This window comes from Zootoca vivipara, chromosome 7 (genome assembly GCF_965207765.1).
Source record: "Zootoca vivipara chromosome 7, rZooViv2.hap1.1, whole genome shotgun sequence".
Taxonomy (NCBI): Eukaryota; Metazoa; Chordata; class Lepidosauria; order Squamata; family Lacertidae; genus Zootoca; species Zootoca vivipara.
In genome coordinates this window covers 20,970,219-20,983,152 of record NC_142590.1, presented here as the reverse complement: position 1 = coordinate 20,983,152, position 12,934 = coordinate 20,970,219, and the positions used below count along the sequence as shown (strand labels likewise).

At 42.1% G+C, this 12,934-nt stretch overlaps 1 protein-coding gene across 4 annotated transcripts in view; it reads left to right on the top strand.

The window, feature by feature from the left end:
* The first annotated feature begins 2,718 nt into the window (after positions 1 to 2,718).
* ALG14 (ALG14 UDP-N-acetylglucosaminyltransferase subunit) overlaps positions 2,719 to 12,934 on the top strand; it is a 50,951-nt gene continuing 40,735 nt past the window's right edge. For 2 of the 4 annotated variants that reach the window (XR_015950791.1, XM_035123084.3), the window contains exons 1-3: positions 2,753 to 2,997; positions 7,079 to 7,227; positions 10,661 to 10,783. Coding sequence is in view for 3 of the 4 variants with exons in the window: in XM_035123084.3 (XP_034978975.2) it covers positions 2,856 to 2,997; positions 7,079 to 7,227; positions 10,661 to 10,783 (414 nt within the window). In the remaining variant the exon portion in view is untranslated. Of the gene's footprint in view, positions 2,998 to 7,078; positions 7,228 to 10,660; positions 10,784 to 12,934 lie in introns of all 4 variants that reach the window. The other 2 variants (XM_035123083.3, XM_088673156.1) reach the window with 2 other exon arrangements.

The window sequence follows — 12,934 nt, the reverse complement described above, 5'->3', positions numbered from 1 at the left end:
GAAGGTCCAGCTTTTTATGTCCAGCTGTACTTTGTCAACAGCAAATTGTCGCCGTTTTTTGTGTTGAATATATGCTATATGGTAATTTATGGACCTAATAGGTATCTAAAACCAATTGCCACTGTTGCTGTATGTAGGTTTTATTTTATTTGTTTTTTATCTTATATTTTGGAAATGTACATCCAGTTTTGTTTCCTTTAATTGTTGGGGGGGGCAAGAGAGTGGGACCCTAAGCTATAGCTTGTTTAGCTTATACGTAAATCCAGCATTGGCTCTAGGAGAGCTTTTCTTCCAATCCGGATGCTACAGCTAAAATGAACTTAATATATAATAAAGTTTTGCTTTCTTTAAAAAGTTCCATAATGCAAAAATGTGGTTTCTTTTGCCATGAAAAAGTACTTCAAAGGCAACTTCCTGCTGCTTCTTTGGCAGTGTATGATTTCTGTAAGATGGTGACAAGGGAGAGTCTCAGGTTCAAACTAAGTTTTAGGGCCCTTGCCCAAAACAAATTAAGGTACAAAAAATAGTCTTGAGATTCCACATTAAGGTGGAAAGGTAATTTCTGGAGCCATGACTAGATGCTTTGGTTTCATCAAGGTACCACACACTAACGTAATTATTACTAAGTACAGCGTACATTCTGCAACAAGATACCTCCTGGCTTTTGTAATACCATGACTGAAAATCACGTCACATGTCACCTGGCTGGTTTTCAGACTTTCATTCCTGGCAGGCAATAGAGTTTCTTCTCCCACAGTCTAAAGGCCTAGACTCACTACTTGGGAAGGTGAGCAATATGGAAACATAAATTCCTGAAAACAGCTGTGATCACCTGATATCACAAAAACAGTGAATTTTGTTTACAGGTAGGTAGCCGTGTTGGTCTGGATCGAAGTAAAATAAAAAAATTCCTTCAGTAGCACCTTAAAGACCAACTAAGTTTTTATTTTGGTATGAGCTTTCGTGTGCATGCACACTTCTTCAGATACAGTGAAATGGAAGTTTCCAGGCACTTATGTAGAGAAGGGGTGGGGAGGGGTGGGGATGGGGCATCTTTTGTGACATATTTTGGGACATATTTTGTGGCATCTTAAGAGACAGTGCAGCCCAATTCCAAAGCTGTTTACGTTTAGTATGGAGTAAGATCCACTGTGGGATGTGGGTGGTGCTGTGGTCTAAACCACTGAGCCTAGGGCTTGCCAACCAGGAGGTTGGCAGTTCAAATCCCTGCGATGGGGTGAGCTCCCATTGTTCGGTCCCAGCTCCTGCCCACCTAGTGGTTTGAAAGCATGTCAAAGTGCAAGTAGATGAATAGGTACCGCTCAGGGAGGGAGGTAAACGGCGTTTCCGTGCGCTGCTCAGGTTCGCTAGAAGCGGCTTTGTCATGCTGGCCACATGACCCGGAAGCTGTCTGCAGACAAACACCGGCTCCCTCGGCCTATAGAGTGAGATGAGCACCGCAACCCCAGAGTCATCCGCGACTGGACCTAATGGTCAGGGGTACCTTAAGATCCACTGTGCTTTAGGACTTTGTTCCCTTGTGAGCATAGGTATGTCTTAAAGAAAAATCCTACAACAGGCTTTTAATCAGAAGCAAATTCCAGAGTGTTCAATGAAGATTACTCCCTTCCTAGATAGTATGTTTAGGACTGAAGCTTTATTGTGGCATGAAATTTGGGAGGCAAGAGCTTAATTCACCAGATGCATGAAACCAACTCTAGGGAAGTAAACTCCTAAGGTGGAAGATCATGTTGCAATAAGGCTGCTGTCTTTGGACACAAGCAGGGTGGGAAATTATTGTTATTCAAGGTGAACAAGGCTATAGCAAAGAAACACATTAGGGATGTAGGACAGCAAAGGGGCACAAGTTAAACTTTAACCAAGTCTGTGAGACATTAAAGATGTGTATTGATAGGCAGCAGTGTTTGTCAATTGTGGGGAACCTATGATGAACCACATTCCCATCATCCCATCATCCCCGATAATTTGCCATGTTGGCTGGGGCTGAGGGGAGTCCAACAGTTGTTAGAGTGTCAGACTAGCACCGGGAGGACCACAGTTCAAATCCCCACTTGGCCATGAAGCTCACTGGGTGGCCTTGGGCCAGTCATTGCCTCTCAGCCTCACAGGATTATTATTTTTTGTGAGGATTAAATGAGGAGGAAGAGAACCATGCACAGCACCTTGAGCGCCTTGGAGGGGGAAAGGGTAGGACAAAAAGTGAGAAAGAGGTGAGATAGAAGGTAAATAAAATAAACAAACAGCTGGAGGGCCACGGGTTCTCTAGTCCTTGTTACTGAATTTCCTTCCACAAAGGTAAGAATATCTTTTGCTGGACTCAAAACTTCCTCTCCAGATTTAAGGATTTAGGAACAGGTTTTGTGCATTAAAACCAGTGCTTTTTTACTTAAAAAATGTTTAGGGGTACTGGTACTCTTATTTTGACTCAAGAAAATCACCATTTTATAGTTCAAATTGGGAAAAATAAATAAATGGACAAAAGTACAAAGATTCACTAAAAGTTTAGGTGTATGCGTACCTCTGCATACCCCAGGAAAAAAAGCACTGATTAAAAACATAATATCAGCATAACTATGGACAGTACAATTCTCACCCTACACATTTCTAAACATTCCTGTTTCGAAAATGGAAAACCTTCTTGTTAGTTCCAGGAAACGTTCCCCTTTTGAAATAAACATTATCTCCATCTACCTATAGGCGCTGCCTGGGGAAAAAAGAAAAGAAAACAGGTGGCGGTGTGGACGATTCGCAAACGGTGGGTGGCAAGGCGACGCTTGAATATTTTTGAGCTGCTTCGGCTCCCGTAGTCCCCCGCCCTCGCTACTGTCTTCCCCATGGAGTCTTCCTGGGCGACTCTGGGCATCGCAGCTTTCCTTTTCTTCTTGTCGCTTCTCTTCGCCGCGCGGTTCTTCCGGACGAGGCGAGCGCGTGTCCCACGTAACGCCGCCGTCAGCCTCTTGGTGGTTGCCGGTTCTGGTAAGAAAGAGACGGCGGAGTTTGCCCGCTCCGCGCTTTGTATAGCTAAGCGCGGCCTAGTCCACCCGGACTACAATACCCAGCAAGCACAGTGGCAAGGTTCCCCCAAGCGTTCTTTGGAGCGAGGCATCCTGGGATTTGTAGTTCATACAGTGGGCAGAGGTTTGCACGGACCTGAGGTTCGTGCATTTGGTTTCGGGGAACCACCGTGAGGAGCCTCGAATCAGTTTATAAGTCTCCCAGGTAAAATGACTGTAGTTTTAGCTGAAGGGGATGCAAAGCCGGAAAGCATCTTACAGAACCCTTCTCGCTGCTGTTGAGGGCAAATACTGGTGCCACGTGCATTGCGGCTGTATTATTATTATTAATTTATTTATTCCGCCTTTTCCCCAGACAGAGACTCAAGGCAGCTTACAGATAAAATAAGAACAATGGAAATCAAACATTAAAAACAACAACCAGACATTAATATAATATAATATAATATATTCAAATAAAATATAATTTACTAAGCATATACAGATAATTACCGTGAAAACAGCATGGCCCCAGCCCTTTAATTCAAAACACTCTGTCCCCAAAAACCTGTTGGGATAAGAAGGTCTTCAGCAGCTGGAGGAAGAATAACAAGGAGGGAGTTAGTCCAGCTTCTCTTGGCAGGGAGTTCCAAAGTCCGGGAGCAGGTACAGAGAAGGCCTTATATCACACCCCTACCAAGCATGTCTGTGAGAGTGGCAGGACTGAGAGAAAGGCCTCCCTGGAAGATCTCAGAACTTGGGCAGGTTTGTATGAGGGAATGCCGTCTCAGTTAAGTTGGACCTAAGCCTTATAGGACTTTGTAAGTCATAACCAGCACCTTGAACGGTGTGCAGAAACAGACCAGTAGCCAGCTTAGCTGTTGTAACACGGGGTTTGTATGCTGCATTTGTAATGTGCAGCATTTGTGACAGCTGCATGCTTACCGGTATGAATGCAGATGTCCCACCACCTTGAAGTCCTTTGTCCTGTAGCGTAAGCCTCATGGCAGATGGCTGACACCAAGCTGCATTTGATGCACGCGTGAACACTTGCAGGCGAAGCACAAGCTCATCTCAGTCAATCCGATAATAATATCTTCTCTGAAATAGAGATGTGCTGTTCCTTCTATAAAGAGTAGGTGATACAGAGACGCTCCGAAGCACATAGTTGCCCATGACAGAAAATTAAAATGCACCAATAATAAGCTAATTAATTTACAAATCAAAATGTCTGGTGAGATGACCACATCAGAAAGCAGTTTTTTATTTTTTAAAATCACTTTCAGGTTTGTTTGTTTTAAAAAACCAAACAAGCAGTGTATACATTTTATGAAATATATAAATGAATTGTGAGTGTGCCCCAGCAAGGTGTGAAAGGATAGCTTTTGGGAAGCACCACAGCTCGATGGTAGAGCACCTGCTTTACATGAGGAAGGTCCTAGATTCTATCCATGGAATCTCCAGGTAGGGCTGGTAGAGACCCTGTCTAAAATCCTGGAGTCTGGCTGCCAGTAAGTGTATGAGGCAGCTTCCTATTTGTGTCTACCATGGAGCCTGCCCTGTGCTCCCTAAGTAGCCTGGTGTGGAGGATACTGTGGTAAGAACCAACTGAATGGCTTCTGTTCATTGAGTAGGGGTGGGGAGGTGTCACCTTGTCCATCGTCTCAGGTAGCAAAATCTCATGGGCCAAACCTACACCAAGGTGGATAAACTCGCCCTGCCTAATGGCATGGCTTACTCTGTGCCAGAGGATGAAGGGGCCATGTGATTACAGAGTCTTGAGTTTAAAGGATGTAAGTTGGGTAGCCAGACCCATGCACAGCGGTGATCTTGTTTATCTAATTGCTATATACGTGAATATTCTTTCCACTTGCGTCTCCCGCTGTCGTGGGGCTTTGATGGGAAAGCTGCGCCGTACTGAAGTTCTCCCTTCAAGATAACTATGAATAGCATGAGAATCCTGCTTCATTTATCTATTCACGGAATAGATATTCATTCATTCATTTATTGCATTTACACCCACCCTTTTTCTTGTAAGGAGCTCAAAGCAGCATACAAGGGTTCTCCTCATTTAATCCCCACAACAACCCTGTGAGGTAGGTTAGGCTGGGAGGCATTGACTGGCCCTAGGTCACCCAGGGAGCTTCATGGCTGAGCGAGGATTTGAACCCTGGTCTCCCAGGTCCTAGTCTGACACCCTAACCACCACCACCCAGCGCTGGCTCTGTGGAGGGAGTCAGCATAGCAGCAGGTTAGGCTATTGGTTAGTTTCAATAGCGTAGCACAGTATGAATATACTGTTAAATTCAGCAGCATCTGGGTAAAGGGTATTTCTCAGTGTTTTACATGCAGAAGGTCCCACATTTAATCCTCAGTGTCCTCCAGGCACAACCAGGAGAGACCTTTTTGAAACCCTCAAAGAGCAGCTGTCAATCAGCGTAGACAATACCGAGTGGGATGGATCAAAGGAGCATAAGAAAAGCTCTGCTGGATCACACAAAAGGCTCGTTTAGTCCTGAATCCTGTACTCACAGCGGCCATAACCACATGGCTATGAAAGCCCAGATGTTGGACATGAGTGCAAGAGGAATCTCCCCTCTCTGAACTAATGTTCAGAGGCACAAACAGAGTGGATAAAAATCAATGATTTTAAAAATAAATAAATAAATAAAAATCGGATTTTTTTTTATTTAAATCGGATTTTTTTGATTTAAATCGATATTTTTTATTTAAATTGGATTTTTTTTTAAATAAAATGCTTTTTGAGGAAAACATATTACCATCCAAAGGTTATTCCATCATGAAATAAAGATTAGTTTTTTAATTATGTAGTATAAGGTTGTATATGTTTAATTTTTGGGGTAAATAAATTCCATTAATCCATTCACAATGTCATGCTCTTCCAGAGGTTTTTGTAAGATTATTGGGCAGTTTCTCTGCCTACAAGATATTATCACAGGTGCTTGGTTTACTTTTGCAGTTCTCAAAACTGAATTTTGACTCAACAGAGATCACATGCGTCTTCTTCACAGCAAAAATGTTATAACATGAACAGAGTTGAGAAAAAGACCTTAATCCTATTGTTCTACAAACCTATGAATACAGAAGCAACCCCTTCAGTGCTAAGTTTCAAGAAGTTCAGTGAATAGAATAGAAACAATATTTTTCTGATTGTTTGGAGTGGACAGTATTTTAAGTTTTTCATGTGTAGGCTGGGCTGACAGTCTAAGTTTCTTAAAATATATATATTTTGTTTTTGTTTAGCCAAATTAGTTAACAAACATGGATGTTTGTTTAAGCAAATAACAATTGCTGAAATGTTATTGTTTCAGTTGAATAAATCTATTTAAATTGTTATTATTAAGGTAATGATTATTTTTCTCCTTCCTAAGTACAACAGTAAAGTTGTCCAAATATGAATGATTAACCTATTAAACTGGGGATAAAAAAACTAATATGAAAAGTTGTTATTCTAAAAATCTTCATCTACTTGCATATTAAAGTTATACCACAAGAATTAGTCTTTATGATTTAAATCAACTATGATTTAAATCAAGCCTTACTGACTAGTGATTTAAATCGTGATTTAAATCGTGATTTAAATATTGGTTCCCTTCTAAAACGGACAGCAGCATCGCAATAGTAGAATGCTTCTTGCAAATATAGACAATGTAAATTTGCCACAGGAAACCCAGTCAGTTAGTAGTAGTAGGAAAAAGAAGTTTGTAAACCCCAAAACAATTTTCTAGTATGTTTGCATATATGATTTTTCTTTTAGGTAGGCCCAAGCCCACTGGCCCCGTAAACGTAACTTTTTACAAAACAGAAATGAACTAGAGTTGGAGTACATACATATGGAAAACATTTGGCAGTTCAGACACTAGTTGACTGAGAGGGGGAAATGTGAAATGACTGAAATGAAAAGCATTGTGCTTTGATATGACATGAAAGTTATCTCTATGGGATTTGATCTATCAGTCATCAACACACGTCACTCTCCAGTTGATCAGAGTCTTGCAGTTCGCTGATCTCTCACAAGCCACCTTCGCATTTGTGTTTTTCAGGAGGGCACACTACAGAAATCTTGAGGTTACTTAGTAGCCTGTCCCAGACATACTCTCCTAGACATTATGTTTTGGCTGATTCAGACAAGATGAGTGAAGAAAAAATCCGTTCTTTTGAACAACAAAGAGCTGAAACCTCCAATTCCTTGGTAAGTTGTGACACGTTTATTGATAACTTTATATTTCACGTGCCAAAATGGTGACTTAAATCGCTTATCAGCATGATTTTCATTGGGTGCCATATCTGTAGTTCCAAGCACTTTGCTTTTCAATTAATCCTGCTGAATTGCTTCTTTATGCTTTTATCTTTATTGAATCTTACCTTTTACTCACGAACCCAAAAGTTAGCCAAGGGTGAATGTGGCTTTCACTCAGGCCAAAAAAGATTAGCCACTCCTGCTTTTAAGATAAGCCCTCGCTGAAATCAGCGAGGCATTTCCAAGTAAGCATGTATAGATTTGGGGATTATAATCAATTACTGTTTGTTCTCATTAATAATAATAATAATAATAATAATAATTCTGTACACCAGGGAGAAATGTGCACACAGTCAGAGGTCTCTTTTTAAAATGTCTGCTGGAGTGGCTTGAAAAGACAAGTTGCTTTTCATTTTTCAGTTTGTACTTTTCCCAGAAAAAAAGGGCTTGCCTATTTTCAGAATGTGGCAGAAGGTTCAAAGAGACTTCCAGCCTTTCCTTCTCTCTCTTTCCATTGACAGCTTAGGAGCCTCCTGAAAATGCATGAGGGATCATTGGTCATCAATGGACTGCAGGTTTAAGAACCAGTGGTAAAAGTGATCTAAACGTATGAGCTTTGTTTCCCTGTACCTGAGAAGGATTTCATATCAATAAGGGTCTTCTGTCCATTGAGTAGAGTGAAAAATGTGGCACATCTGCCAATGCCATTTGCACAAGCACATCTCCCTGCAGTTCCACTATAATGCGGCTGCAGCACCAGAGCAAGGTCATGCTTTGTGTTGGCATAGCTGCTGGTAGCACCATCCCAAACCCTAGGTGTGCTTGCCTAGCAAGCCCTGGTAGGCTCGGGATGTTACATGCATGTTCCTAGCTCTGTATGTGACTTCAGCACATGTATGAAACATGGCCAAGCTTTTCCTCACTACAGCTTAGCCAGCAACTCTGTTTTAATCAGTTCAGCATGGGAAATAGACATTTCCCAGCGCATCTTGCACAATGAAGACAAACTGAGGCTGGCGGGGGGGGGGGGGGGACGGGGACAACACAAAGAAATATTTCTCTTTAATCTCTTGCTACATGCAATTACTAACAAAAGTATCAGAAAGAAGGGTGGCACCAGATAGGATCTTTTATAAATGCATGTCAACATACATCTGTTTCCTTTTAAGTATCTTAACAAGTTCTGTGTAACCCAAACTCAGGAAAACGAAAGCTTTGTTTCAGTTGGACCTGCTTCTGAAGGTTTTAAATTTTGTTATTGTTAACATGCTTCTATGCCGTGTTTTGTTTTGTTTTCGGTTGAGGTTTCAGGCTTGGGCTTATCTCCACTAAAGCGTCTTTTACTTTGTAACGTTTATTACAATATGAGATTGCTTTTGGTGGTGGGGGGGGGGTTGTCGTCTGATCTAGTACCTATCAGTTCTAAGGGTTACGACTCCGCGGAGAACTCAAGTCATTGAACCACATCACTGTTCTGTCTCAGATCTCCGAGGAGGAATTTTTGTTCCCACTCGGAGGGCATACATTTCTTTCTTTCTTTTTTGTTTTAGCGTTTGTCCTCTCCATGAAATTGGAAGAAGGAATTTCGCCCCCATCCATGTATAACGAGCAATTTTATCAGGGGAAAAGATGAAATGGAATAAAAAGTAGATTTCAAAATATTGTTTATCTGAATTTATATAAGGTCTGCCACTTGATTAAAGATATCATAGTGGGTTAGTCATATCTGCCCTGGTAGCTCAGTTGGTAGAGCAGAAGACTCTTGATCTCAGGGCTGTGGGTTTAAGTTCCACATTGGGCAAAAGGTTCCTGCATTGCAGGGGGTTGGGCTAGATGACCCCTGTGGTCCCTTCCAACACTTCTGTGAGTTTTATGGTGCACTTCTGTGCACATCTACACTGAAGTTAAGTCCTATTGAGTTCAGTGGGTTTTGTTCCCAGGGAAGTAGGTACAGGACTGCAGCACCAAGCAGTTAAGGATGCAATCCTATTGCATTCACGTGGGAGTAAGTCTCACTGAACTCAATAGGACTTTAATCTGAGTAGACCTATATCGGCTTGTCCTGTAAAACTGTAACCCTACACACATGTGGTGTAGTGGTTAAGAGCAGTGGATTAGTAATCTGGTGAACCGGGTTCGCGTCCCTGCTCCTCCACATGCAGCTGCTGTGTGACCTTGAGCTAGTCACACTTCTCTGAAGTCTCTCAGCCTCACTCACCTCACAGAGTGTTTGTTGTGGGGGAGGAAGGGAAAGGAGAATGTTAGCTGCTTTGAGACTCCTTATGGTAGTGATAAAGAAGGATACCAAATCCAAACTCCCCCTCCTCCTCCTCCTCCTCCTCCTCCTCCTCCTCCTCCTCCTCCTTCTTCTTCTTCTTCTTCTTCTTCTTCTTCTTCTTCTTCTTCTTCTTCTTCTTCTTTTTCTTTTTCTTCTTCTTCTTCTTCTTCTTCTTCTTCTTCTTCTTCTTCTTCTTCTTCTTCTTCTTCTTCTTCTTCTTCTTCTTCTTCTTCTTCCAGCCAACCATAGAAAAGAGTAACTATAGATTAGAGTTTGATAGACACACTAAGCAAAAGCAAAAACTTCTAAAGTCTTCCTTGTTGGGTGTAAGGAAGAGTGTGCAAGCATGAGGGTTTCTGAGGCTCATTTTTGCAACACTAAATTATGGTTAGCATTACGTCTGAGCTGCAACTTCCATTGTTGTTTCACCTTAGTAATCATTGTGAAGTCAAGCATACCTTGGTGGGGATTAGTTTTGTACTAACTTTGGCAAAAAGGTGTATGGACCTGTGTCCTAACTTATGACACAAAGTGATGCAGGAATTGGGAGGATACTTTGCAAGGCAAGATTAGAGCAAAACACTTTTAATAGGAAACTCAGAAGACTTCAGTTAAACACCATCTATTGCTAGCAATTCACCTTACTGTCCACTAGGTGGAGCGATAAGACAATTGTTCTTGTGCTGCATAAACTGCAGAGTTTGAGCACTGTTTGAAAAGTAAGAAGAGAGATATTTGCTTGCATTTTCCAAGTGGTTTATGCATCTGTGCTGCCATGTTCGGGTCTTGCACTCATATTCATCATGTGTTTAAAAGCATGTGTCGGATGCTGATTGCAGGGGAGGGGTGAAAATCCTGTGAAATGTCAGGGCATCTGTGTGCTCTCTTTTGCAAATGGAGAACTTGCTCCTTTGGAACAAGGAAATAGGTTGCAATCTGGAGGCTACAGCCACAAGCCCAACCCAATACAATCTCTTGTATCTATTCCTTTTTTTGTGAATGGGAGGTGTGCAACAAACAAAGATAGCAGCAGCCTTGTGGAACTATGTGCTAACTGTCACAAGTCATCTTGTGTAAATCTGTCAATTTATTTCCTTGTTTTCCAAGTTCACCCTCCACCGCATTCCCAGAAGCCGGGAGGTCCGTCAGTTGTGGAGCTCCTCTGTGCTGACGACTCTGCGTTCCATGTTTTACTCTCTCCCTTTGACCTTCAGACTCAAGCCAGATTTGGTATGTAAAACAACTGTTGCAGACAAATAATGAAGAAATGCCTTGTCTGTTCCAAAAGGAAATAGCTATTCGGAGATAACAAACCTCTAAATATGCATACAAATTTAGGACTGATTCCTGCAGGGTTTACTTCCCCCAACCTTTAAGCAGCTCTCTTGTGCAATGTCACATTTTCAGGCTAGTTTCAAAGTGGCAGTGGGGGTACTCATGAAACAGGGTATTATCAGTCTGTCTAGCTGATTTATATCAAAGGTGGCAGAAGTTAGATCAGGATCTAATGGAAGATATTGCAGTGATTTGCGGCCAGATAACAAGGATTTCCAGTTGAAACTTGTTTAACAATAGCAACAACAACGTGACTTTTTTATTAGTTTGCTACAATAAGAAGGCTAACCAGGAGTGAAGTTTTTGAAAGGACTGTGAACTCGCCTCAGTTTTTCTACTAAAAACAAATTCCTTCGGCTCATGTGCTCAGAGGCACCCTGTTCTTCCATACTAAATAGGTGTCCTTTGTGCCTCGCTTGGTGGGATCATGGGGTGCTACTGAACAACAAGTAGACTCAACATTCCTGTTTATACAGTATGAAAACTCTGATTGTCTTCTATTCATCTGTAATAAAGAGAAAGAAGTGTGTCTGATGGTACCTTGAGACTAAAAGTGAAATCCAACAATGCCTGCCTGCCAGCAGAGCAGGCACCCTATTTAGAATGGATTATCTCTCTTCAAGGTACCCCATAAATCTGCTCTGGGCAGCTGGGCGACCAGGCAGAGCAGATTTGGAGGACCACAAAACCTGTAGGGGAAAGAAGATGAAGGGAAACTCCTGTCACACAAGCAGACGTCTGCTTCCTTGGTGTTGGAATTTTGCCATAATTTTTAAGAAGCTTTTTTTTGTAAAATGGCAAAGCTTTCTCATAGGCAGTGCTAAATTGGACCTCAGATGAGGTTAGATAGTCTGCTAGGAGAAGCTTGTGCCACGTTGTAATAACAACGTTCTAAAAAGGTAACTGTTCAAGGTAACTTTTCTTTCTGTCTAACTTTTCTTTCTAACTTTTCTTTCTATCTGGCGCCCTTCCCCCCCCCCCCACACACCCAGAAGAGCAATGTGGGAACAGAGTGGGGCTTGTTGACGGTCCGTTGCAAAGTCAGAGGGGGTGGAACACTTTCCAGACTTCAAAGTGATTCTTCCGTAAAGCTAGTTGCTGACCAGAGTATGAAAGAAAACAAAGGAGAGACCTTTGTGAGCCCATCCCTGTTCCCCGTTTCTTCCCCATACATTGATTTTTGCTTTTCATTAAAGAGGAAGCAAAATGCCTTAATTCAAATGAAACAGACCGTCTTTATACGACAAGTACATTAGGACATTGCCTTGTTACAGCGATGGCTCCGTTTAATTAGCATCAATTGTATTGAGTTTCCATCCTAAGGGAAATTGTCTGGAAAATCAAACAGACCATTACATTGCTGGAGGAGATGATGTGGAAAAAGTCAAAGGAGAAAGGGTATGGGCGGGTAACTTAGTGATGGTTTAACTTCTGTATAGCTTTTTTGCTTGAAATAGCAGTGCCAAAAAATACACAGCTGGTGCCAGAGTGCCTCATGGACTTTGCACTAAAATCTCCTCTGTGTGTGTGTGTGTGTGTGTGTGTGTGTGTGTGTGTGTGTGTTTTAAAAAAGGGACTCTTGTTGCAACAGAATGGAGTTTTGCCAATGCATAGTGAAACTGAATACACTCTGTGCTCAGCCACAGCAGCATCACTCAGGTGCTTTGATTTAGAGCAACTTGTAGACTGGCTTGTGAAGTGGTGTGCATTGTGGCTATGGGTGTCCCCGGTTCAAATCTCTCCTCTTCCGTGATTTTCTATAGGTGGCTGTAAGCAATCGGCTCTTTCTCTCCTCCCACTCCTGTCTTAATGCCTGTGGTATAGGGCTGGCAAGACTGTTTTGGTTAGGATTGCTGAAATAATGTATACGAGATGCTTTTGAGCGCTCATCTGAACACATGCAGCTGCCTTATGCGGAGTCAAATCATCTCGTTTAGTGGTGGGGAACCCGCAGTTGTAGTCCCTGACCATCGGTCCTACTGAGTGACGGGAACTGGCGTTCAACAACACCCCAAGGGTAATAGGTTCATTACCACTTCCATCACT